The sequence below is a fragment of the Protomyctophum parallelum genome (genome assembly GCF_964188405.1).
Source record: "Protomyctophum parallelum genome assembly, chromosome: 11".
NCBI classification, from domain to species: Eukaryota; Metazoa; Chordata; class Actinopteri; order Myctophiformes; family Myctophidae; genus Protomyctophum; species Protomyctophum parallelum.
Window position 1 is genome coordinate 37,374,383 of NC_139707.1, and position 26,275 is coordinate 37,400,657.

Below are 26,275 nucleotides of genomic sequence, written 5' to 3' on the forward strand. Positions count from 1 at the left end.
AACGGTCCCGGAGAATCGCTGTCCACAGACAGAATGACGGATGGACGGGCGGACGGACAGGGTGCAAACCACAGTCTCGGTCATGCCTTTCGGCTTGGCGGGGACAATTAATACAGAAATACTATCATGTGTTTCTGGTTATATTATTGACGGCTCATTTTGTATGTTCGTAGCAAAAATAAAGTTTCTCTGCATGTCACAGAGGAGTGACATGCAGCGAATGGTCAAGCCAGCTGGGAAATAGGAATCGAACTCGGGACTCTTTGTCAGGCATTAGATCGGTCGAGCCCATGTATGTGGTATGCGCCCTAACCATAACCACACAGCTAACCATTAACCACATTAATGCTCTATTTTGTACTTGACACTCGTGTAAAAGCTCACAGTGCATCGCATTGCTTGTAGATCTGCTATTGTTGAAAAATGTAGAAAACATTCTTCTTTAGTGGGCCTATAATGACATGCCCAAAATAGGGATGAAGTAGTTAAGTCTGTCTGTCTGTTTTATAACCAATGAAACGTATTAACAAGAGCTTGTGACTAAATAATAACTATATTGGATCCATTGGAACATTTCCTGAAAGGTAACGGTTTCGGACTTACAGACTGTGACAATACACAGTAAAATAATACACTTTATTTTATTGATTTGATGGTGACACATAACATAACATGTTTAATTGAAACTTACTTACGGTTTATTCATCAGGGTTCCCTGGACCAAGAGGACATCCTGGTGACGAAGCTCTGCGTGCTGATAAAGGTTCTCCTGGGCAGTATGGCTTCCCTGGATTCCCAGGCAGAAAAGGAATCAAAGGAGACCAAGGTCAATTTGGATACAGGGGACCCAGTGGCGTGTCTGGGAAGAAAGGTACTAAACATCATGTGATTCTAAAGATTTTTTTAATTTCAAGGACCTCGAGTTTGGTATGGACTTGGCTACGGACTCCCATTAATAGGATGTTTTACATCTCCGTGACCACAATGTACACTGTACACATGTCACGCACCCCCTAGCGGTGCGCAGCCACGCACCACAGTTTGGGAATCCCTATCTGATCGCTAAATTCTTGTTACATGATGCTTTCACAAACCAGCCTGTGGACAGATAGTTACAGTATTGCAGAGTTTCTAATCCAGGGGTTTGCAAATCTCTAGGGCTTGAAGCATTTGTTTTTTTGTTTTTCTCCTTATAGGCGTAAAAGGGGGACAAGGAATGATGGGCGTTCCTGGTAGGCCTGGTGTCCAAGGGGACTTGGGACCAGCTGGTCCAAAAGGAGACACTGGGCCCACAGGTAAATGTCCTTTATGTGATCTTATACCAACAATGTGATCTCGGATCACTCACTGGTTCTCTGATGCTTTTTTTTAAAGACTTTCCCACTCATCATCACATGATGACGACGAGTCACTTGATTCATCCCTGCAGGTTTTCCCGGAGCCACAGGAGCCCCAGGTCTCCGCCCAACACCCCCAAGACTCCCTGGTGAGAGGGGCCCTAATGGACCGCATGGTATCAGAGGACCTGAAGGGGTCCGAGGGGAAAATGGGCCGCTGGGATTCCATGGAGATCTAGGTTAGTTGTCTGGACATTATACTTCAATGTTGAACTCAACTGTCTGAGCTGTTCCACGAATCCACATATAACGATACGCCATAACGTTACAGGTTTTAACGGACCCAAGGGGCTCAAGGGCATGCCAGGAATTGGAGGTAGACCAGGTACCCCTGGATTCCGAGGAGAACCAGGACAATTGGGGCACCCCGGACTGGAAGGCCTGGAAGGTGTGTTTGGTGCTCTGGAGCTAGTAGGATTAGGGGAAACTAGGCTGGATTAAAAGACTTAGAGGCTCAGGCGGGGAGCCAGTGACCACCGGGTTTGGAGGATCGTTGTTTTAGCGAGTTATTGTAAAGCACTAAGGAATGGGAAATGAGCGTTATCTACATGGAGCAGGCGCCTAGAAATAATCAGTCTAGACTTGTGGAGTGGACTAGGGCTGTCCCGATCCGATCATGTGATCGGAAATCAAGACCGATCACGTCATTTTCAAATGATCGGAATCGGATTGGGAGCAAAAAAACGTAATTGGGACATCCCTAGTATCAATATTTTATCCATATCATGATATTAGACTGGATATTGTACTGTTGTGATATGGCAAGTGTTCTATAAAAACCAAATGATCGGAAGCATCGGGAGCAGAAAACGTGATTGGGACATCCTTATATCATCAGGTTTTTAGGGCAGTTATGAAAGAAAAATATGATGTTTGTCCAAATAAATCATATGATGTTCCATTTAACTGATTTAGGATATATTTAGGCTTTCCAATGCAAATCCTGAGCTTAACACATCCATTTTGTTTCCGAATCCGTGCTGAAGGTCGCCGTGGCCTTCCCGGTGTACCTGGGAGAACGGGCATGGCCGGACGCAGTGTCAGTGTGGGCTACCTGCTGGTGAAGCACAGCCAATCGGAACAGATTCCTATGTGCCCTGTGGGCATGTCGAAACTGTGGGACGGGTACAGTCTGCTGTACTTTGAGGGGCAGGAGAAGGCCCACAACCAGGATCTAGGTATGTCTGTGTGAAAGATTCTCAAGGTTTATATGCCTCGCACAAAAAGGTACTTTTTCTCTCACCACAACACGTGTAATGCTGAGAGTGTAATTAGAATTACAGTATTATGCTGACTGGTGTTTTTCAGGATTGGCTGGTTCCTGCCTGCCAAAGTTCAACACTATGCCCTTCCTGTACTGCAACCCTGGAGATGTATGCTATTATGCCAGCCGAAATGATAAGTCTTATTGGTTGTCGACAACTGCACCTCTTCCCATGATGCCTGTGGAAGAGACAGCCATTGTGCCACACATCAGCCGCTGCTCGGTGTGCGAAGCCCCGTCGGTTGCTATAGCAGTCCACAGCCAGGACATCACCATCCCTCAGTGTCCTGTGGGCTGGCGGAGCCTGTGGATTGGTTATTCATTCCTTATGGTAAGTCCCCTCATCCTTTTTGACCATGGAATTCATTCAATTAATGACCCAAAGTGAAACTGGCATAATGAGATAACTATCGTTGAAACAGCAGTATTCAATCTGACTTCACTATTTTGGCAAGTCATTATAGGTGGGGAATCTGAAGAAATCTACTAATATTTGCAAAGAAATAGCCTACCGGTATCTACATTTTTGGAAAGTATACATTATGGCTTACGTGATATCTACTTGGTCCCTGGTCTCACAGCACACGGCAGCTGGAGATGAAGGAGGCGGCCAGTCTCTGTCATCGCCCGGCTCTTGCCTGGAAGACTTCCGCACGGCACCGTTTATCGAGTGCAACGGCGCCAAAGGCACATGCCACTACTTTCTGAACAAGCAGAGCTTCTGGCTGACCTCCTTAGACCAGTCCTTCCAGACTGAGTTGACGTCAGAGACCCTCAAAGCAGGCCAGCTCCTCTCACGCATCAGCCGCTGTCAGGTCTGCATGAAGAACCTGTGAGCGTGAGCGAGACTTGCTTCAGCAGCAATTACAACAATTGTAATTGTAAATTGTATAAATTGTAATGCCGCCTTTTCAACAATGCCACCAGGAAGAAGCCGTAAACTAAACATGGATTACATGACAGTTTTCTCTCTCCTTAATGTAGACAGAAGCAACAGAGGGTGATTGATATACTTATCTTAACCCCCCTATGTAAATATGATACCATGCCTCTGGCTATGAGGGAAAAGTCCCCCCCTTTTTAAGCATAAGACAATCCCATCACAACAGCATTCGAAAAATAAAGTGTATTTTTGTTGTATTTGAAATGGTGCTTTATTTTTATTTAACTTATTACCTCAGATATGATACAGTACATCATTGTATTGAAAGATCAAACATACACTACAGCTGAACCAAAGATGCCCGTGTGTGTGCACTGCTTCAGTTAGAACTTTTCTAAATGGTTTTATTCTTGTTTGGGTACGGTATATTGCCCAACAATGCCACTAACACTGCTCCTCAACCGATTGTAAATTATGCCTGGCTTGATGTCTTAAACAATGGAGTAAACACTAAACAGTATTATCCTTTCCTTCAAATATTTGTACAAAGTCTAACCTTTTTATACAATTAAATAGACCAACTTGAAATCGATGTTAATTTCTAAATCATGTATATTGTTTACTTCTGTATTACATTGTATCGTTTGACCACACAAAATGCACTGATTATTTTTTTCTGTATTTATATCTGCTAAATGAACTTAGTCTTGTTTTGTCCAATATGTCACATGTTATTCTCCCCTTTGCTACTGGTAACCCAGTTGTACTATGTTTTCCCATATCAAAAATAGTTGATCTATGACACAATGTGTGTCACAGTTGAATCTGCCAACAGTACAGAATGTAAACAGCCACCACAGCCCTGATCAAAGTTCAGAGCAATTGTTTTGATCACAGCAAACGTTTGCCTTCAGCATTCTCAGAAGTAGGTCAATTGTTCTACTCCATGTTCCTTTTGAGATTCAACTTTGAAGTTTGATGATTAAAGAGTGACGTCGGTCGGGCCAATTGCCTTGAGTGACATTGTTTTAAGCATTATACTGTAATTAACAAATTAAACGTGATGTGTGTTCACTTGACTGCTGCTCTTTGTTGCTAATCTCACATGCTGCTAAACAACTGCGTCATGGGATTTCAAAATAAAAATCTTTATTAACGTAGCATCTTAAAAAAAAACATTAACACTGGAATTTACAATGAGTAGTTCAATACATTTACAGTGCAGATTATGTGCAATTGAAATGTAAAAGATCAATATCACAGCAAGTAATGAATCATAAAAGCAAAACAATGATTTTTATGCATTAAGGAATCCTTAAAATAGGACTACTTTACACAATATAACATGCATCTCAAGTTAACAATTAGTGCTATAATAATAAATTGAGAATATTCACATGGCAGCCATTTTTATTATGTCATAAATTATTTGTAACCCCACCTCGGAGTACGACATAAGAGAAAATAGCCAATGTGCAAATATGGTCAATAACATTAGTAAAATTCTCATTTCATTCTCATTTCTAATAGCAGTGATTGACTTATGTGTATCAATGTAAGTGTATCAGTAGTAGTGATTGATCATAGACACACACGACCCTGTGCTGCACATTATGTAAAATCAGCTTCTATCCATTTAATGGAAAGGTTTCAAAAAATGTACAAATTTGTATGCCAGCATTAGGTTATTTCCTGCATCTCCCAGAGCTGCACTCCTTCAAATATCATTGCAGATGATAAAACACTATATTGCTTTTGAGCATTGATTGTCTGACAGCTTCAACTGTATGTGTGTGTGTGCGTGTGTGTATACACGTACATACAGTATAGCCAATACAACCGATCTCTAAACACAAGCTCACCAAGACTCACTATCTCAGTATGTCTTTGCGACCATAGCAACTTGTAGATGAAACTTTAAAATAACAGTCACCTTTCTGTTCATGGCCACTCTCTGGCAGACCCTAGCAGCAGGAGGCTTTGGTCCGCTTGCCATTCACCCCGCTGCCCTCTTCCAGGTTAACGGTGGGAGATCCATGGTTCTCATTCCTCTTCCTGAGGATGGAAGGCAGCACCAGGTCAAACAGTTTCTCAAACAGAAGGTCCACATTATACCCAGTCTTGGCGCTCGTCTCGAAGCATATCTTCTCAGCGGGTAGGCTGGTCTTTTCGTCCAGGCCCTTATAACGCAGTATCCTTCCGTACAGTGCCACCGCGTCGTCGCGGCTAACCTGTTTCACTGCCGAGAGGAAGGTGGGGGAGGCAGGGGGCGTCGGGCAGGAAGAGGGAATCTCCGGCTCTGTCCTCTCCTCGCCCTTAGCTTGGTCATCCATGACCACAGCTGTGGCCATTTGGGCCTTGGGGTCTGTGAGGTCTGCCTTATTGCCGACTATAGCATAGATGCAGTCGTGATTGGCGGTGTCAGTCAGGGAAAGGAACCGCTCCTCCAGCTCTGCCAGGCTCTGCCAGTTGGTGACGTCGTAGGTGAGGATGATGGCCGCTGCACCTCGACAGTACATGGAACCTAACCCATGGAACTGCTCGCGGCCTGGAGTAGAGAGGTAGCTATTAGTAATGCCTGATGACAACTGTCCAATCAAACTCAATAGGCACATGCAATCATAAGACGGGCACAGGCACACACATCTGTAACACCATGGAATAACGACACAGCCACATCCTCATCGGTGTTACTATATTGAGTGTACAAATGTAACCAAATGGCGTGTGTGACAGTGTGGAAAACACACCTACTATAAAAATCACGATGAAGCTTTAGAACCATGGACAAAGGAAAATAAGTTTACATTATTCTTCAGAAAAAGAGAAAGAAGAAAATAAGTTTACATTGTTCATCAGAAAGACGAAAATGCTGTAAAGAAAAGAAAAGTAGAGACCATGAGCAGCTGGGAAACAAAGGGAACCTTTGTTGATGACATATGCAGCCAAGATTCCTGAGGGTACAGTGTGTGAATAAAAGAATGACCAGTCTGCGTGCCGTTTTGATAACGTAGAACTTTGGTAACATTCCTTTGAGCTATACAGATGAAATGTCTGCGTCACTCTTCTGTATGGGGGCAACCTTTTCAAGTCATGGTCTCTTGGTCTCTTTCAGGGAAATGGAACAAAGGGTTGTTTTTTTAGGGAAATGTTGGTGAAGGGTCCATGCCATACACTGGTGCTATTGTGAAACACAGCTGACCATGACGTGACATAGCCAGGTGATAATGCGTCCATCAAATAGGGGGGGGGGATTAGTTGAGATGTTACGGAAACCAAAAGTCAACCCCACAAATCTGGCCCCCCTTGTTAATGTATGCATTAGTCATCCTTTGGAACAGAACTGTGCTATATTCATTGTCAACGGGTGAGTGTGGAGAAAACAAAAAGGTTAAAAGCATGACGTGAAGTCAGGTTCTGCCAGTGTTCCTATCACAGCCATGTAATGTGACTGATCATGTGACTGATGAGAGGAACAGAGTGGATAGCTGAAAGGCCCTGAGCTACTAAGACTATTCAACTTCCGCAGAAATCACATACTGAACCTCATTCAGAGCGCTTTATCGGTGAGTAAAACGACTCACGAGTACAACACTCTACTGTCAAAAGAAAGGACATTCTGCAGAAAATGTCACAAACACGTTAGGACAGGCCTCATAATGGCCATCGTCACATAGTTTAATCCCTGTACTGATAGGTCCTTTAACTTTAGTGATTCAGTGCTGATGCAACATTTCTGTAACCCACAAGAAACATAGGAGCATTTGAGGCCATAGGGTTTATGGAACTCAGACTCACTGGAGCCCCTTATCTTTGTAATACACTGTGTGAGTCCGACCACACTTTTAACCAAGATTAATATTTACTTGGGTCGGTCGACTGTAAAATATTTACACAATGTCAGGGGAAAAGGTGAACAGTGGTTAACTTTATATTCCTTAAGGCTATTTGTACACATTGGCTCTAAACTTGTACTTTGCAACGGATGACAAGAATACATAGTTTTGCAATAGTGGGGAATCTGGGGATGATGGCAAATGATTGGGCAACTCTGGTTAACAGATAGTATCTGACATTACTTCCACTTTGCCCTCATAGCACCTTACACCAGCATTTGGGAAAGCATTGGCTAAATATAATATATTGGTGCTGGACACATTCATTCGATTTGGTGTGGTCGGCATCTTTACTCAAACACCTCAAAAAACATCTCAAAACTAATAGCCGGATTGATTGCCTGGAATTTGTTTGTGTATGCTCCTCCAGAGAGGAAGAAACCTAAAGTGAACCCATGACTTTTCCCCCAGTGTCACCATCATCAAAACTGGGTTCCTGCAGAGCTGAGATAACGGCACTTTCAGACAAACACTGCAGTTTCCTGCTTTACGGTTAAGGTTATGGTTAGGTTTGGCCTAGCCATGGTTCACATGATTATTCATGACAGTCATGTTTCAGGGCTAGGTTTGGCCTTTCAAAAGAGCACTGGCCTGGGGAGATTTGCAGGCCTTGGTAGGGGTCTACACTACAGTCTACACTCTGTTGTTGTTGTTCAAATTGCATTTGTGATTTTATATATTTATTATTTACACAGTTACAATTTAAACGCTATACTTTGCTGTAGTGTAGGCTATAACCAATTTACTAGAAAACAACTTAACAAGTGTTTAGTGAAAATACCTGTTTCTTTTGAGAGAGCAATTTGCTCAGCATTGGGCTGAAGTTTAGGCTATAGTCTCATGAGTCATGCCAAATCTTAAAATCCTGTTATCTCCGAGTGTGGGAATGCCTGGAAGTGGAACCCAACTTCAAATGGACCCAAACTCTTGAGAGTATAATCATTAATGGAACCTGCCCTTATACTCTGTAAAACGAGGATTTTTACTGTACAAACCTTTTTACAGTCTATGGTACAAACCCTCAGGAGGACAAACCCTTACAGTTAAGTTAGATAATAAATCACGCCAGGGGGGAAAAAACACAATGTGACACAATAAAACTAACAATATTTAGAAACAAGCGAGCATTACCAGCAGTGTCCCAAATCGAGATATTGTAAGGACCCCACTGTTTGAGGTAAAACGCCCCTCCGACGGTGCTGATGGTGTCTTTGAACTTCCTCTCCGTGTACCTGTGGAGCAGAGACGTCTTCCCGACGTTCATGTCTCCCAGAATCACCACCTTCACATCGGGTTTCTTCATCTTCGACATCTCGGGCATGTTGGTGCCCTTTGGTGGTTCAATTTGGGGGGTGTTAAAAGATCAACAGTCCTTTTCTAGCCAGTCAACTTGACGTTGCGTTCATAAAACTCCATCAGAACAAAAAAACGAATTGTTTACGGTACCGTATCCGACATTTGTTCCGAGTTTAAAATATGGAGGTTACAACATAACAATGAAGCTAGAAGAAAGCTCTACTGCTATCCAGAGTGGCTCATCTTGTTGCAGTCAGACGTGAACTTCTAAAAAGTATTGAGGTGAAACGGGAAGTGAGTCAAAAAGTACAATCTCTTTGGTTAGAAAAGTGGTGTGTGCGATTTGTCTCACCGGGGTCGCCCGGATGAGCGGATTGTTGTGTTCTTTCTTGTACTCGACACAATCCACCGTTCTATAGTACACAATGCCAAACCTACAGTCTCACTCACTGTAAAAACAAGTTTTATTACACGTTGCAACAAGCGCAATAAAGACGAACAAACCAAACAAGTAAAACACTTTCATTTAGCCACTGACGAAATATGACAAACATATTAACTATGCAAAATATTACTCCTGTAGAGAAATAGACTACTTGAGTACACTACAAAATGTGTCCATGTACCTTTAATTGCTCCAACCAATTGAGTTCCAGTAAATATCAAAGCTTTCTTCCTGTGTTGCACACATAGAGTTATTGGTTGCACAGGACAAAAAGAATCAGCTCATGATCAAGAACATTGTCCTGTTCTCAGCGGTGACACGCAGAGCCAGTTTAGGTAAGAAGGATCCGGGTTGGCATCGAAATGAATGAGGTGGTTGTTGACATAATAATAGTGAGGTGGAAAAGTGAAAGACAGAGAGAGAATGCCGCAAGCAGGGACTCAAATGGTCGCCTTTTGCTTCATCACAGTTGCGCTGTCGATTGTTGTAACACTGGTCTATGTGAATAATAACGAAGGTAAAGTATAAACGGCGTTAAGATAAATTATAGTTATTCCCACGAGGTTAATGTCTTTGCTTCTAAAAGTTGTACACAAAACAAATCTTTGTCATTTAGCATTTCAGTGCAGGGGACAAAATAATAACAAGTAACAACCAGGAGGAACTCTAGGACCTCGGGCAGATGCACTAGCAGGCAGCATGGACGATGTGGGCGGAGCAATACCACATGAGGTTTAGACCACTGAACTGGGGTCAGTTTGGCATTTGATCCAGTCATGTTTAGATGTCGGGTTGTGGGCGGGGTTACAGGTCCCAGGTCAGTTTTGACGGCTAAATGTCACCCAAAGAACGTATTTTGACGTAGATGATAAAGATCTAGACACTGGCTAGCATACGAATAGTTTCTACAGAACAGGGAATTGCTTATATTTAAAAGCTGGGAATACTAATTGCTATAGGTGGCACAAAGTTGGACGATCCAATAGTTTATTTGGAGTATACCGGAGGGGGGAGTATCGCGGCTGTGATGTAACGTTAGCAAAAACGGGGCAGCAAACCGCCGTATCAGCCGTCCATCATCATCATATCCGCAGTGTGTCAACATTTGATCCATTTGCTTGGCTTGCTTTACTGTTTGTTACGAGGCGACCTTACTTTTGGACCGACCGACTATAATATGCATGCAAATACAACACGGGGTTTTCTGTGGTCGGATGTAGAGACCAGAACCTTGCTGAACATCTGGGGGGAGCAGGACATCCAGGTAGCGCTGGACGGAAACTTCCGAAACAGCTTTGTCTACCGAGATGTCGCGCGGAGGCTGGGGGTGATGGGCTTCGAGAGGACCTCGGACCAGTGCCGCGTGCGGATTAAGAGCCTCAAGAGGCAATATTTGCTAGCGAAGGAAGGTAATCTACGGAACAACGGGCAGTATCACAAGATATGTAAGTTTTACGACACGATGGAACGGATTTTAAGCAACCGACCTGCGATTGACCCCCAGGAGTTCATTGACAGCGGGGCGTGTGGTGATGAGACGGGGGACGGCGCGGAAGAGGATGGAGATGATGCTCAGGATACATACTCGGAGACCATGGGAGAATGTCCCATTCCTGCGGAAACCGAAGTGAAGCTGGAGTATCCAAGTGTTCCCATTCCTATTCCCGTTAAAGTGACAGTGGGGAACAATGGTGAGTGCACAAACTGTGTCCATATAATACCAGTTCTATATATTCTGTTAAAACAAAAACGATGCACTGTTCAGACTAGCCCTGGTCCAAGGCTTACAGCGAGCCTCTCTCTGACGCCTTGTGGAAGTACCTTCCACAGCTAGGGTGGCCACCTGCAAGACCTCAGAAAGGAGGACACTTTTGCGGGGCTCGCTCCCCCGACCCCCCCCCCCCCCCCCCTCCCAGACCCCCCCCCCCCATATATTCATATTATTACTACTACTATTGCACCTGATTTTCACCACCATCATCTCCAGCATTATGTCCACAGAGAACATATATTTGCTAATTAAATTAACCTTTTTAAATTATAGGGTACCACAAAGGCCATTCATTTTAGAATACATTTATTTTATTTCATGTTTAGATATGTTTCATGTTTAATCTCTTTCTTGTGGGTTTTTTTATACAGTTTTATGGTCATCGGTGTGGGACATAGAATGATGCCAGTAGCCTATATGTTCACACAGCCTCCCTGTCTTTATGATGTCGAGTTCCTTGCTCCATTGCTCATTAAATGTAGTTTTTCATTTCGGCATATTTGGTTTGTTTGTCTCTGCATTAACTATACTAAAGTGATTGTGAGAGCACAACAAACAAACCGACCATCCCACTGGCAGTGTTGCCCAGTTTTGGAAGAGAACCAAGCAACCATGTCTATGAAAACAAGCCCAAAAGAAGCCTGACTAGGCTTAGTAGCCTATTATATAAAACAAGCCTAAAGTCGCTTATAATTAAGCGGACATGGCAACACTCTTAACGTCTCCACTAGCCTCTCTCTTTTTAAGACAGTGTGGCCGGCTCGCTGCGGAGGCGGAGCTGAGCAGCGCTGCGGAGATTTTAATACCCAGGCAGACGACGTAAATGACACAAGCACTGTATATCACAAAAAACCGGACAATTATGTGTCCGGCCAGAGGTTGAGGTGGGAGGAGGACAGGTGGGTCTAAAACCGGACTGTCCGGCGTGAAACCGGACGTCTGGCCACCCTATCCACAGCCCTCTGGTCATATTTCCACTCCCGTGCGCTGTTTTTCTAATACCAGCAAATAAACAAAACGACGAAACTACTCACCGAAACAAAGCCTGCTAGACCTTGGTAAAAGTCTATTCTCGAACCTGGGAAGCGTCTCAGGTCCCCAGTTTCTCTCTAAAATGCACTTTGTGCCATTCTAATAACGCAATGTACCCTGAATTTAAGGACGGTAACGCTATCCTACACTCGCGAACCGCCAGGATCACATTACTGGCGGTTCGCGAGTGTAGGATAGCGTTATGCAGTTAAATTCAGGGTACATTGCGTTATTAAAATGGCACAAAGTGCATTTTAGAGAGAAACTGGGGACCTAAGACGCTTCCCAGGTTCGAGAATAGACTTTTACCAAGGTCTAAAAGGCTTTGTTTCGGCGAGTGGTTTCGTCGTTTTGTTTATTTGCTGGTATTAGAAAAACAGCGCACGGGAGTGGAAATATGACCAGAGGGCTGTGGATGGTACTTCCACAAGGCGTCAGAGAGAGGCTCGCTGTAAGCCTTGGACCAGGGCTATGTTCAGACCTGATGCTTTGTACATTTTTAATAATTTACTATTTCGGATGCTTTCACTACAGGTGCAACATTGAGGCAAAACAAGAACGGTGGCCAGGGAGTCAGTAGTCTGTCGCCCGGGAAACCCAAACGGCAGAGGAAGCGGCGGGCAAACTTCCCCATGGAGAAGCTAATGGAGCAGTTTCTGGAGCAGAGCGCCCAGGCTGAGGAGTGCTTCTACAGGATGGAGGAGCAGCGTCTGCGAGCGGAGGACCGTCGGAGAGAGGTCGAGCACGCCAGGGAGCTCCAAATGCTGCAGATGCTTGGCCAGATGTTCTCCAACATCTCCCCTGCCAGCTCTGCTCCCCCGGCAGAGGCAGCGTCCAGGACGGTGCCCCCCTCCGCCAGTGCCCCTGTATACTCCACCAGTGCCTCTCCCTCTTGTACACGTGGCCAGTCCAGTCATCATCACCGACGTTCTTCAACCCCGGCAGATTATTTGAGCCAACAAAGTCAACAGTTCAACCCAGATCCCAATTCATTAGGTATTCGTTTTTTTCTGTGACGTTGGAGCCTCAAGATGGAGACCTCAAAAGATATATTATCCACAATATTGACAAACACGATAGAGCCATTACTCTGCTACAGTAGGCCTACAATTGTGTTTTGCGTGAGGTTCTTTCTTTGTTTGGTTTTGGGGTGGTTTCTCAGTGCAGTAGACACTATGGGCCAGCTCAGACAAGGCATTCAAATTCTCTTGGACTCTTGGAGTTGGATACTCTGCATGGCTGCAAGCTTTAAACACAGGTCTGAACAGTCTTGATTTTTCCCTCAAGACGTCTTGGTATATTCTGGGTGGTGGAGAGGTAAAACACTTGCCCACTACTACGGCAGAGAACCAGGCGTTAGATTCCCAACTGTGGTGCCTCTGGCTGGGTGCTTTGCAGAGTTCACAGATGGGAAGCCGTCAAGGATTGTGTCCTTTTTGTTGCTCTATTAACTCCTACTGGTTGGTCAAAGTGTCTGAGTCACTGGGCAGGTGTTATGCTCTGCCTGTGAAACTCAGTGCTGCCATGTGATAAGTGGCAAATCAAAGGAGGCATATGGAGTAACCCTCCACCAAGACCCAGTACACGGGGGCATTGACAAATTGAGAGAAAATTGGGATACGACACAGTATACACATTATGTAGTGTAGGGGGAACACAAATGTGTCCCTGTCACCAAGTGCATCCTATATTCAATAACATTGCATGCACATTTTGGCTAGTCTTTGCCTGTAAAGCTTTATTAATGTTGGTTAGGTGGCGTTATCTGCAATGCCTGAAAACTTTGGAAAGTCCTAAAGATTCACTGCAGCAGCTTGCATCTTTTTTTCTTCTTTTGTCAAGTAATTAAATTGAGCAGCGGATCTTTTCACTAGATATTTATATAGATAGCTTAATGTTCCTGTGAGAATGACGTCTCTTTGTTTTGAACAGGGACTTACGTTCTCCAAAAAGGCTCTTGAAAAAACACTATAGAGGCCCCCAGACGGGCCCAGAGTGAATAAAAACACTTAAGATTAAGTTATTTACAATGCATCAGATGCACAAGCTATTCTTAACACCATGTGGGTAAGTTACAACAGGTGGCAGGTATCTGCATTAAGTCTATCCCAAAAATGGCTTAAGCAAATTAATTATTTATCAAGCGTGCATGGAACATCTTGTTTGCCTGGTAGAAGACTGTTTTTGAGCATGATTATTTGCATATTGAGCAAATAAGTGGACACTAAAACACAGTTGAGACACATTACATTTTAAGGTGCAACAGCAATCTATCTCAACTGGATAGAGACACAAGCTGGATAATATATCTGCATACAACCAGATATGAATTCTGAACTGGGCATATACAGTAGTATATCATCAGCCTCAGCTGGCATTTAATTTAATCTCTCACTGTGTTTCTCCTAGTCATTGATCGCTACTACAGCTTTGGCTCCAAGGGGCACAGAGGGATGGATGATGACATCCTTACACTGGTGAAGAGTATCATCCCTCCACTGACATCAAAAAAGCACAAGGGTCAAGATGGAAGAATTGGGATCATTGGCGGTTGCCAAGAGTACGTTGTGCAATAGGAGTGCATTTTAAAGGATGTGTTGATTCTCTATAGAGTCTTGTTCTTAGTTATTTTCCTCTTCTGTCTGTCAGGTACACGGGAGCGCCATACTTTGCTGCCATCTCTGCACTAAAAGTGGTAAATGCACATCATTTTCAAGCTTGAACAATCATTAAAGGGAGGGACACTATCATGGCTTTCAACATTACTACACTAGTTACACTTATCCTTTTAGCCCAAATGTCTGACTGTATCTTGTGCTGTTTGCATTTCTGACTAATAAAGTATTTGGGGCAGAGGTGGCCTAAGGGTTAGAGGAGCGCCCTTGTTGCCGAAAGGTTGCCGGTTCGATTCCCCGGACGGGTAGGAAAAATCTGGGTGGGGAAGTGATTGTCATCACTCACCCAACACCGCTGAAGTGCCCTTGAGCAAGGCACTGAACCCCCAACTTTTCCCCCTGGAGCTGCTTAGTGGCCAACAGTATAAGACTGTGGTTGTACTGGTCAGCTCCCAGGTTTTAATGTGTGTGTGTGTGTGTGTGCACGTGTCTGTCTGTGTGTTTCTATGTGCAGGGCGTTGCTGAAAATGAGCACCTGTGCTCAGCTACTTCCCTGGGTAAAAAATAATAATAATCAGCTCGGTGGCACTGTGGTTGGTGTCTGCCCTGAGATCAGGAGGTTGGGTTCAATTCTCGGGAGAGTCGTTCCAAAGAAGGGTTCGATTGGGTTTGTATGTCCATGCAACATACTAGTCATATCCAAGGGAATGTAGTTGACTTGTACATCAAGCCAACTCAAGGTACAGAAACAAGAGACCTATGGGCCACATGTCTACTTACTTATGACCACTTTAACATTATCTGTACATTATACTGTATATATCCCCTCCACAGTGTACTTGTTGTAGGGCTAATGTATCACTGGGTATAAAACTGTCTGTTAAATGCAGCTGAAGTTGTGCTGAAAGGTTTGCTCACTGGATGTTCTTTAAAAATGTACTGAAATGCACATCAGAGGCATGATAGTGTTCCTTTAACATTTCCATCCGTTCTTATTAGTTTATAAGTGTAGTATAGTGACAGTGTCTTTGCTCTCTCTATAGGGTGCTGATCTGTCTCATGTATTCTGCACAAGGGATGCTGCAACTGTAATCAAGTCATACAGCCCTGAGCTCATAGTCCATCCTGTACTGTAAGTATGCTTTGAGTGAGTGTTTATTTTTGAACCACAATTTACAATATAAACTGTATACATGAACACAACAATTGTATTACTCCACATATTCAAATATTCAGAGTACTGTAGGTGTAAACACCATATCCCATTTACAATAACAAAGATTGTCTCATCCAGATTGAGAAACCCAGTAAGATGCCTGCTTTATACAAAATGTCTGGGATATGCTCACTTGCTCAGTTGCCAACTGGTCATGTTAAAAACATGTGTATAGTAGGATTAATGATGTGATACAGTATGGAGATACTGTACCATATCCAAATCTTAACATGGAAGTGAGCTGTTACCCATAATGCTATGGGCATGTAAAACCAGGCACGTAGCGTGGATCAAATGATTGACTGGGCAAATTAGCATCGCACAGTGCATCCCCGGCCGAAGCTGAAGTGTGAGCGGTTTGGGGGACTATTTTAACAAAGGCGGCTTGCATGCTGTGGTTTGCTACGTATACTAAACAGAAATTTGCATGCACAAGGGCTGCCAAAGTAGTCTATCTTTTGTTGTTTTTCTTGTTTTTTCGCCCCCTTTCTTCGAAGTTAGACTGGGCCAGCTCTAAACTGACTGGCCCACGGCCCGTGTGGCCCAATGGACCCTATGCCGATGTGTAAAACATCCTCTTTGTGGCACATGTGTATTATTTATATAGGGACAGCCCCAATGCAGTGGAGGAGATAGAAAAGTGGCTCCCAAGATTACACAGCCTGGTGGTCGGCCCAGGACTAGGGAGGGAGGACGCACTCCTGAAAACAGCCAAGGCATGTGAAATAAACCTACAGTATCCAACACTAATTTTCCACTGTGTTTTGTCTGTCTACATTTTCAGCAACTATGACAAATTTTGAGCACCTGTATTTTGTTTGTAATTTGTTTGTAATTTGCCTTCATCTTTAATTGAAACTTTCCCCCCCTTTTAGGAGGTAATAGAGAAGACAAAAGCAAGAGATATTCCTATAATTATTGATGCAGTAAGTCCTCATCTTGTTAAATTATTGGCTGTGGAAGAGATTGTATTTTAATGGCAAACATCAGCATTGAACTGATTTTTACAGTGTAGGTGAGTGTTTTTTTTCCCTTTTTTTCAACAGGATGGATTATGGCTAGTTTCACAGCAGCCATCTGTCATTCAAGGGTACCAGAAGGGCATTCTTACACCTAACTTCATGGAGTTCACGCGACTATACGAGGCACTGGTGGGTCTTATTACATTATATAATAGCTTAATCGTGGTTATTTGAGATGATTATTATTTCTGCATAATCGTCAGTCGTTTCCATTCATCTGTATAGAATCTGCTTAAAGCATGTGCATAAATATTCGAGAACTTATGGATCTGCTATTTTCACTCCAGTTTTTGTTTGCAAAGCCTAAAGGCCGTTTCAGAGAGCGACGCACACGTCTGCTCATGAGGGCCGCGTCAAGAAAAATAAGCTGACCACAATCCAGCACTAGCCGCCCACGGGCGTGTGCACGAAATGAGCATGCGCGCGACAATTTCACGGGACTGCGCCCGTTTGCGTCAAGTCAACGGACAACGACCCTCAACTTCTCCTCACTTAAAAAAAAAATCTCATTGAAAATTAATTATTAACAAAGGCGCGTCAGTCAATTCCCGTCTGAAACTACCTTAAAATGCAAAAATAAATGTAATTTGTATGTTCCAACTATGGTTCCAACCAGAAACACAATTAAATCGTTAATCACAATTAACTGAATGACCAATTTCATGACAACCCCAGTGGGTTTCTCAGTTAAATTCAACAAGGGACTAATAAACGGCAACATCCTCCATTAACTAGAACTAAGATGAGAGAACATATTACTCCAGTTTGGCATCACTGCACTGGCTTCCAGTTGTTTTTAGGATTGATTTTAAAATTATTTTACTTATTTTAATTTTAAATCTCAACTCAAGACTCACCTCTTCACTCTTGCTTTTAGTTGAGTTTTACTATGCACGTTCCTACCCTGCCCTGACTGATTGCTGCATGTGGTGTTTTTATTTGTTTTTATTTATTTTATGTTCTTATATTCAATTTTGTTCTTTGCCATTGTTCTATCATTTTAACTACTTGTGTTTTATTGTTTTATATTTTTGTGTCCTGCCCTGTGAAGCACTTTGAGCTGCATTTATGTATGAAAGGTGCTATACAAATAAAGTTTATTATTATTATTATTTCAAACACAATGAATATTTGTGCGTGCGTGACCTGTGTGTGTGTGTGTGTGTGTGTGTGTGTGTGCATGCTTGTGACAATGTTTTAGCACCAAGAACCTATGGACAGCGATGATCATCAGAGGAGCGCCATGCAGCTCAGTGTAGCTATGGGCAACGTCACTGTGGTGCTCAAAGGGGAACAGGATGTAATCACGGATGGCACCAAGGGTTTGTACTCCACCACATCCAACCTTAACATTTAGACCTGAGGACGATTCTACAACTGTCTTCTAAATCCTAACAGTTTTCTGAAAAACCCATGTTTCTATGTCGGTGGTTCTCAAACATTTTCACATCAAGGACCCCCAACAATATATGTAATTGGCCGCCGACCCCTATCTGAAAATATGTTGTTCCAGGCCCACCTGGACATGTAGAATATCTATATATATATATATATATTACATGCTTACACACTGTGTGTGTGTGTGTGTGTGTGTGTGTGTGTGTGTGTGTGTGTGTGTGTGTGTGTGTGTGTGTGTGTGTGTGTGTGTGTGTGTGTGTGTGTGTGTGTGTGTGTGTGTGTGTGTGTAAGCATGTGATATCTTAGTATAATGAGCATGTAATATCACTGTCTGATAGTGTCCTTGTTTACAGTGACCCTTTGCGGCATTGAGGGCAGTGGGAGACGATGTGGAGGACAAGGTGATCTTCTCTCTGGAGCTCTAGGTGTGCTAGCACACTGGGCCTATGCTTCATCTGCAGGAATTGACAAAAGGTACAGAAATATGTGCCAGTTTGGCAATGTATGTATACTCTGAGAGTGTATAAATGGAACTATATTGCCCTCTGAGTTACAAATTGATACATTAAAGGAGTATTCCATGCTAGAAGGCTTTCTTACCTTTATCCAGGTGTTATTTTGTGCAAAAGTGCATTATTGGCTATTTCCCCTAATATAAGCCCTCAATGGGGGTTGGGTTTTTGTGCTAGTTTGCTTATTTCCATCGAAATAAGTAGTAAAATGTGCTGCTTGGGATATTATTTACATTATGAAGAGAGGATATATGCAACAAAAAGAAATTGAGCGATGGAAATAAGCACAACATCCCAAAAATAAATAAATAGCACAACACCCCAATGCCCCATTCAATTCAATTCAATTCAAATCATTGAGGGCTTATGGTAGGGGAAATAGCCAATAATGGGCTTTTGCACAAAATAACACCTGGACCTCTTTGGTGGGGACATAACTACAAATAAAGGTAAGAAAGCCTTCTAGCATGGAATTCTCCTTTAACACAGTGGATCTTACAGTGTTGTACTTTATAAATATTGATTGTATTATTTGAAACTGAAGCCGTTATTAAGATATTGTCTGGGATGCTTCCTAATCTTTGAACAAATCTGTCTCACCCAACTTTCAGTGTAAATCCATCAATCATCGCAGCGTTTGGGGCTTGCTCCCTGACCAGGCAATGCAACAGTAACGCATTCCACCAACACGGCCGATCCACTACCACCTCAGATATGATCCAGGAGATAAACACTGCCTTCAAAAAGCTCTTTGAAAACTGAAGAGGGAAAAAAAGTGTATAGTGGTTCTACTGGATGTGGAAAATTGCTCAAGCTAAAGTCGGAATGGGGTGGTTTGAAGCAGGTATGAGAAATGGCACCCCAGGAGAGTTTTCATAATCCCATGCTCACACAATAAGATGGTGCTGTGTTAATTATATGCCTGTTTGAATATGAAATAAATATCAAGAAAAGAAAACTGATGCTGTTATTTGATTCTGTCGCACTTGCCACATGGGGGCGATGTTGACAAAGGTAAAGCTCATTTGACTTTAATCATTCCTGATTTTATGAAAAATAATGTTATTTCTGAAGGGTTGAAATATGTACTACTCCGATATGTTCACTCTGTTAGGTGTAGCTCTGTACTGACTAGTGTACAGCATCGCCACCATTTGGTAGTAGGCTATATTAATTCATTGTCCCAAACGTTTCTGTTCTAACTTCTGGGCTCTGGGCTGGCCTGCCTGGCCATGAAGAATTCGCCACATCAAAAGTAGGATTGTTAACATTGCGAAAAAGTAAAACTACTGACTACCCACAGAAATGACAATACTTCACCTGCCGTGTGTCCACTCACTGTGACAAGTTACAACCTAGCCCCACCCCAATATGTTCCTTCAGTCCCTACGCTCATTCTGTTCTGTACTACAGAATGAGGGGACATATTGGGGCTATAGTTTGTAACGAAATCTAGGGTTGACACTGACGGAGGCATCATTGTATTGCGTCGTCGCCTAAAATGCGTCTGTCGACCATCTTTCATTTCGTTACAATGGAGATTAGTTTGAAGTTTATTTGTGGAGAACAACAGTCACCAGATGTTCCGTGTCTCAGCCGTGTAAAACCAGAAGAGTGGCGGATTAATTAAATTACTACTGTACTGCGTAGGTTTCTTCGCCAAATACAGACATATCTCCTCTTCCACCTATTGTTTGTAATAAAAAAAGAAGTTGCGCTCGCTGGCCCACATTCAGAGGGAGACACCACAACAAAAGGCTGCCTTCCAGCAGCAAGTCTGTTTTCGTCACATGGCGGTGTCGCGCGGCCAAAGATCGCCGATGTACAAGCTCACCGCGAGTCGCGACGCGACGCGCTGTGATCTTGTACATCAGTTTTCCTCGCGCGACACCGCAGTGGGACGAACGTAGCTGCAATGCGCACGCGCACAACCGAAGACCTAGCTGAACCCATTGCTAATGTTGCTAACCAGGTTGGTTGGTTGGTTGATGCTTGGTGGGTTGGTTGTTTTCATGTTGTAGTATTTTAGTAGTCCATGCGACGTCGTTTGTTGTTTCACATCACGGCTAAAGAACAGCTAATGCGGCGCAACGATCACCACGCAGAACAACACAGTTAAGGTAATTTATGTAAAGTACAACTCACTTGCTAAATGCATTATTAAAGCGTTTTGATCTTGACAGATTTGCATACTGTACGCTAAACACGCTAACTTACTTGGCTAACTGTTATCGTGGCAAACCGTGGGTTAAAACGCTACAGCAAGTGCTAATAACCATTTTCAATTATTGCATTGATTGCAGTTACTGGCCAAATGTTTTTTTCCACTCGGAACAATGAAACGGTAATAACGTAGTAGTAGTTATCACAGTAGCGCGTAAGTAACCAAGTGAAGGCGCCTGTCGTTTGCTAAACCAAATGTGATCACATTTTTTACATCACGCGTAAACATATTTGGCAAGACCATAATCTTAGGTTATCGTTATCCTATTGACGTTAACGTAACGTTATATACCGATTAACCGTTAGCAACTTTGTTATACACTGAAGTAGCGATGCCAAATAATTTAATGTTCCGAAATGTAAAACCATATTTGCCTAAAACTCTCGTGTTAATTTGTTTGTGTAGCAAGATTTGATGTAGTAAGATTCTGAAACTCTAATGTAGCGTTGGTGGAGTGCGCAAATCTAACAGCAACCACGGTGAAAACTAGTACATTTTATATCTTTCCTGTAGTATCTTATCCATGCTTTTTTGCACTTGTCTTCAACTATCCCGTTTCGCAGACGAGTACGTGTGTTCCTTAACACCTACTGTAAATCAAACAGCAATCTGTTTGCCTGTGTTAACTGTTCACGCTGGCATTGACAAAGTAACAACTAATGAAACTCATCTGTGTTTACCTGTCAAAGTCTATAGCAGACACTTTGACAGATGAGTTTCATTATTCTAGTTATTTCTTATAGCATCTACTGCTAGTTATAGTATTTAAAAGGGTCCATGAAAGTGGTGACACAGTGACACCACCAGTAGTGTAGAGCTTGTTTGATTGATTGATTGATTGAATACTGGCAGAAATGTAATCAGTACAGGGTACAGTCAAACATAAATGTAATCAGTACAGGGTACAGTCAAAACACGTCCAATGGGATCACCGGAAAAAAGTCCTGGGCATTCAATTCATAATCATATGGTATCAGTACAATAGAGGGTATGCGTCATGCGACATCATCATCATACCCGGACGTTATGCGGGAACGCCTACTGAGTGGCAAAAAACTACTTTTCTGGCCTTGACAGCCCATACATCCAAACAGAAAAGTCCTATCTGATTGCATTAAACAACGTTAAACTACATTAAACTCACTTTGCCAAGTCACTTTGCCACTCGATTTCCCATTCACTTCATGCATGCGCATACCCTCTATACCAGTATAGCTTCCACTAATAGTTGCTAGATGTATTTGTTGCAGAGGATGCTGTATCAAAAGTTGTTGCTTTATATTTTCCACACTTTTCTATTCATTGGTGACTGAGGTTGCACTTTCTGACTCTTGAAGTAATTTAAAACTTCCCATATTATGTCTTGAGTTCCTCTCATATCTTATTTATTACTTATTTAAATGACTACTGCTCAGTTCATTCTACTGTTACTACTGTAATTAATTGACAATAAATTGAATCTCATCTCAAGTCACGACATATTTATTTTTCTCTACAGGAGCGCTGGGTGTAACCTCTGAAGACACACCAGCAATGTTGAACCCAACTAATGGGGATCCAGTCCACGTTGTTGCGAATTATGTCGAGGAATATTTGGATCTGGTCGAATCACTTCCTTTCGATTTACAGAGGAATGTATCCCTCATGAAGGAAATTGATGCAAAATATCAAGGTAAAGAAACTAGTCAGTAGGAATGAATGTTAAAAGTGTAACATTTGACACCTGCACTCATACATATCCAGGTCTTACAGCAAACCTTACTTCTTGATATCAATGTTTGACACATTTTAAGAGATTAGTGATTGCAGAAATCTCAATCTGACAAACAGCCCATATCCTAAATTATTTCTCTTGCAATACATCATGCTTTCTGTAGGTTTCCAAGAGTATTATGTGGTTCGTGCAAAAATAGTTGCAGTAAACGTCTTTCTTAGTGTCTATTTGACAGCATTGTCATTGAACATCTGACTGGTGGGAGGGAGGCTGTGTTGATTTTGATTTACAGTGTAGTAGTATTTTTCTTATTTCACCAACCCTTATTCATAATTAAATTAAATGTCCCAGTATGACAATTTAAACATTTAAACTTTTTGTACACAGTGTGAGAATTCTGCACACACCATGTCATTTTCTTTATGTCTAATTACATACCTCATTTTGTTTCTGGCAGATGTTTTACAGGAGCTTGATGATGCCTATGAACGCTACCGCCGTGAGTCAGACCCCCTCCAACGACGCAGGCTTCAGCTATCTATTCAGAGAGTACTTATCCGCAGCCAAGAGCTTGGAGATGAGAAGATCCAGATTGCTGGTCAAATGGTGTGTATGGAACACATTAAAACTCATTCTAGGCCAAATACGTTTTTGACTAATTTTCTCAAATAGCCATCAAAGATGTGTTTAACGTTTTTTTTAACATTTTACTTTAAAAAAAATCTTACAACTCTCTTTCTAAAAGAATAGAACAAATGTATGTTAGCCTGTGCTAAACTATTGCTACTGCCATTTAGCTATGTATGAGATAATAAATATTCCCCCCCAAAAAATAATGCAATGCCTTGTTCTAGGTGGAGCTGGTTGAAAACAGAACGAGACAAGTAGATTGGCATTCGGAGCTCCTGCATTCATCACAGGAACCCCCTGAAAGTCACGTCCCCCCAGTAACCTCCATGCCAACCACTCCAGCTTCCATGACATCATCAACATCAGCCGCCATCACTCCGGGTAAGGCAAGCCACCATGACAAAAGACGTGATGAGGTCACCCCAAGCTCAGCCGGTGGCGACAAGTCTGGAGGTAAACGTTCAAGACGCCAGAAAAATGGGGAGAATCGCGAAAGCTACGTGGGTCTAGAGCACAGCGAGGACGCTGGCATGGGGGCATCACGGGAAAAGAGGGCTAAAACCTCGTCCTCAAAGAAGAAGAAACGGTCAAAAGGTAAATCTGAGAGAGAAGTCTCACCTCCAGACCTGCCTATTGACCCAGATGAGCCAACATACTGCCTGTGTGAGCAGGTGTCCTATGGGGAGATGATTGGCTGTGATAACGATGAATGTCCTATTGAGTGGTTCCACTTCTCATGTGTGGGACTTCATCATAAGCCCAAGGGCAAGTGGTTCTGCCCAAAGTGTAGGGGTGAGAATGAGAAAACCATGGACAAGGCCCTAGAAAGGGCCAAGAAAGAGCGAGCATACAACAGGTAGCTACTTCTGCCTGGTCCAATGAACACTATTAATGTAATGTATTATATTCATTTTGTGGCTCTTGCATTTGTATTCATTTACCTGCAGTTTTATTTGAATGATGAATTGAAGAGAGCTCTTGTAAAGCGTTATTTTTGTAATGTTAAGTGCTAAAAAGCCGTAAAGCTAGATTACACTTTGTGGTCAGGATTCTCAGCAAAGCTGCATTTTTTAACAATTGTCCTACACTTACATGACCAACTGTGACGTAGTTATCGGCTAAGATGTTGTATCATGCATGTAATTACCCATCTTACTGTCCCATGCTGAACTAATAAAACATTTATAAACAAGGTTTATTTTCAGATTGAATATACCATTTTCAGTCAATAATCAGATCAGCCCTGTCTGAAAGTTATTCCGTCTAGTCAAAAGGATAATCACGAGTTGTAGAACAAGCTAGTCAGCCCTTAAACCCATAATTATAATTCTGTTCTGTAGTCTGTTCAGTTACTTTGTTCCTGCATATTGTTACAATGTAGGCATATGTTCTATCACAAGACGTACTGTATTGGTAGGTCCCGTAGTCACTGCCCCTCTGGATCTAGGATCTACTAGACTTTACCTTTAGAAATCCCCTGGCCTGTACTGGAGGGCTCTCATAATAGATTGCACTCCCCTACCACTGTTGCCAGAGCTCCACACCACGTCATATTCAAAAATAGCAAAGCAACAACTCCACGTTAGACCGAGTGTTCTCTTATCTAGTGCTATTGGATACTCGTGTTTACACCACTGTTCGTTACTCACCACCAGTAACATTATTAGTCACAATGTTAAGTTACCTTGTATTCAACATCAGCTGTCCTAGACCACAATAAAATGTCATATAGAGCTCCTTCTCAAAAAATTATATAATGGAAAAGTTAATTTTCTTCCAGAATATAATGAAAAAAGTGAAACATCCATAAATTTGATTCATTGCACAAAGTGAAATATTTAAAACCTTTGTTTTAATCTTGATTATGGCATACAGCTCATTGGAATAGTCCACAGGAACACTAAATCCAGGTTGTGTTGACTCTGGACTTGATAAAACAGTGATTATTTAGGCCATGTTGTCTGCATGGTGTTGGTCCACTGAGTGAAAATTTACTGGTTTTAACACTGCCATCTAAGGAGTCCTTTTCAGCTCAATTTGGCACCTACCCAGTGCCAAAACTACTAGTAACTGGTGTACTGACCATGGTATTACTGTGCTTAAATGACCAGCCAACTGACCTGACCCCCACAGAGAATCTACAGTAGGTTGTATTGTCAAGAGTAATGTGTGGCAAGTCCGTTGCTCTCCCCAGGTTGGCGGAGGGTGTGTAGAGCCCAGGATCACATTAGATAATTGACAGGGGTGAAAAATGGGTTACAAAATCATTGGATAAAAAGAAAAAGTGTGAGACATGATTCAACAATACAAATTAATTTACAGCTGTTATCAAAGCAAACAGTACCATTCATACCCTGAAGAAGGCAACCTGCTTGTCGAAACGTTGGCTTAATAAAGTTTATAGCATCGTGACTAAGAGCTGTGTGGCCTCTTTCCTTTCTTAGTCAAACTTTTATTTCCTGCGGTCAGCACCTCCCCACTACTGGTGTGCGCTCCTACCTTTTTGTTTGATCAAAGCAAACAGTGCCACAGGCTGATCACCTCCATGCCACATTGATGAAATTTGTTCAAAAGTAGCCCAAACCAAGTATTGACTGCATACGTCAATATGCTTTTCAGATGTCAGACATTTCTCGATTAATAGATTATTTTTTGTGGTCTCATAAAATAAATATTTTGATAAGATTTTCATGAGCTGTATGCCATAATTAAACAAAAAAAGTTAAATAATTCACTTTATGCACAATGAATTGATAATATATGAAAGCATTATGGTCATTGTAGTAATCCAGTCAGTCAAAAACACAGACTACATAATTTTTCTGGACATACATTTCAAATTGTACCACTGTTATCTACTACAAATACTATTATTAACATTAACGGGCGGCGGTGGCTCAGGGGTAGTGCCTGGATGGTAACCGTAAGGTTGCCAGTTCGAACCCGGGCTCCCCCAGAGT

The 26,275-nt window shown here is 42.4% G+C and overlaps 4 protein-coding genes across 4 annotated transcripts in view; 3 read left to right on the top strand and 1 right to left on the bottom strand.

Moving 5' to 3' along the window:
- Positions 1-4,623, top strand: part of col4a2 (collagen, type IV, alpha 2) — an 83,169-nt gene extending 78,546 nt beyond the window's left edge. The window contains exons 42-48 of the mRNA XM_083776782.1: positions 710-871; positions 1,197-1,295; positions 1,430-1,576; positions 1,669-1,785; positions 2,384-2,575; positions 2,706-2,992; positions 3,243-4,623. Coding sequence (XP_083632908.1) covers positions 710-871; positions 1,197-1,295; positions 1,430-1,576; positions 1,669-1,785; positions 2,384-2,575; positions 2,706-2,992; positions 3,243-3,497 — 1,259 coding nt within the window. The 3' untranslated portion in view covers positions 3,498-4,623. The remainder of the gene's footprint in view (positions 1-709; positions 872-1,196; positions 1,296-1,429; positions 1,577-1,668; positions 1,786-2,383; positions 2,576-2,705; positions 2,993-3,242) is intronic.
- Positions 4,624-4,676: 53 nt separating this feature from the next.
- rab20 (RAB20, member RAS oncogene family) lies at positions 4,677-9,036 on the bottom strand. The gene is made up of 2 exons (XM_083776487.1): positions 8,572-9,036; positions 4,677-6,092 (listed from the first exon to the last, which is right to left on the bottom strand). Exons 1-2 carry the CDS (start codon positions 8,759-8,761, stop codon positions 5,509-5,511), a joined length of 774 nt encoding a protein of 257 aa, XP_083632613.1. The 5' UTR covers positions 8,762-9,036; the 3' UTR covers positions 4,677-5,508.
- A 405-nt stretch (positions 9,037-9,441) lies between these two features.
- naxd (NAD(P)HX dehydratase) lies at positions 9,442-19,673 on the top strand. The gene is made up of 12 exons (XM_083776600.1): positions 9,442-9,516; positions 10,402-10,872; positions 12,519-12,980; positions 14,394-14,544; positions 14,634-14,679; positions 15,643-15,731; positions 16,423-16,531; positions 16,691-16,741; positions 16,862-16,966; positions 18,039-18,159; positions 18,589-18,709; positions 19,359-19,673. The coding sequence occupies exons 1-12, from the start codon at positions 9,465-9,467 to the stop codon at positions 19,507-19,509; spliced, it is 1,929 nt and encodes a 642-aa protein (XP_083632726.1). The 5' UTR covers positions 9,442-9,464; the 3' UTR covers positions 19,510-19,673.
- A 1,024-nt stretch (positions 19,674-20,697) lies between these two features.
- ing1 (inhibitor of growth family, member 1) lies at positions 20,698-25,831 on the top strand. Its single transcript, XM_083777558.1, has 4 exons — positions 20,698-20,867; positions 22,470-22,643; positions 23,143-23,291; positions 23,540-25,831. Exons 2-4 carry the CDS (start codon positions 22,505-22,507, stop codon positions 24,173-24,175), a joined length of 924 nt encoding a protein of 307 aa, XP_083633684.1. The 5' UTR covers positions 20,698-20,867; positions 22,470-22,504; the 3' UTR covers positions 24,176-25,831.
- The last annotated feature ends 444 nt before the right edge of the window (positions 25,832-26,275 follow it).

Coding starts and splice junctions, on each gene's coding strand:
- rab20 (XM_083776487.1), bottom strand. CDS start 8,761: ATGCCCGAGATGTCGAAGATGAAGAAACCCGATGTGAAGGTGGTGATT. Junction 6,093..8,571: donor CTCGATTTGGGACACTGCTG/GTAATGCTCGCT, acceptor TCTCTACTCCAG/GCCGCGAGCAGTTCCATGGG.
- naxd (XM_083776600.1), top strand. CDS start 9,465: ATGATCAAGAACATTGTCCTGTTCTCAGCGGTGACACGCAGAGCCAGT. Junction 15,732..16,422: donor CTCATAGTCCATCCTGTACT/GTAAGTATGCTT, acceptor TTATTTATATAG/GGACAGCCCCAATGCAGTGG. Junction 18,710..19,358: donor TCTGCAGGAATTGACAAAAG/GTACAGAAATAT, acceptor CCCAACTTTCAG/TGTAAATCCATCAATCATCG.
- ing1 (XM_083777558.1), top strand. CDS start 22,505: ATGTTGAACCCAACTAATGGGGATCCAGTCCACGTTGTTGCGAATTAT. Junction 22,644..23,142: donor AATTGATGCAAAATATCAAG/GTAAAGAAACTA, acceptor TGTTTCTGGCAG/ATGTTTTACAGGAGCTTGAT. Junction 23,292..23,539: donor TCCAGATTGCTGGTCAAATG/GTGTGTATGGAA, acceptor GCCTTGTTCTAG/GTGGAGCTGGTTGAAAACAG.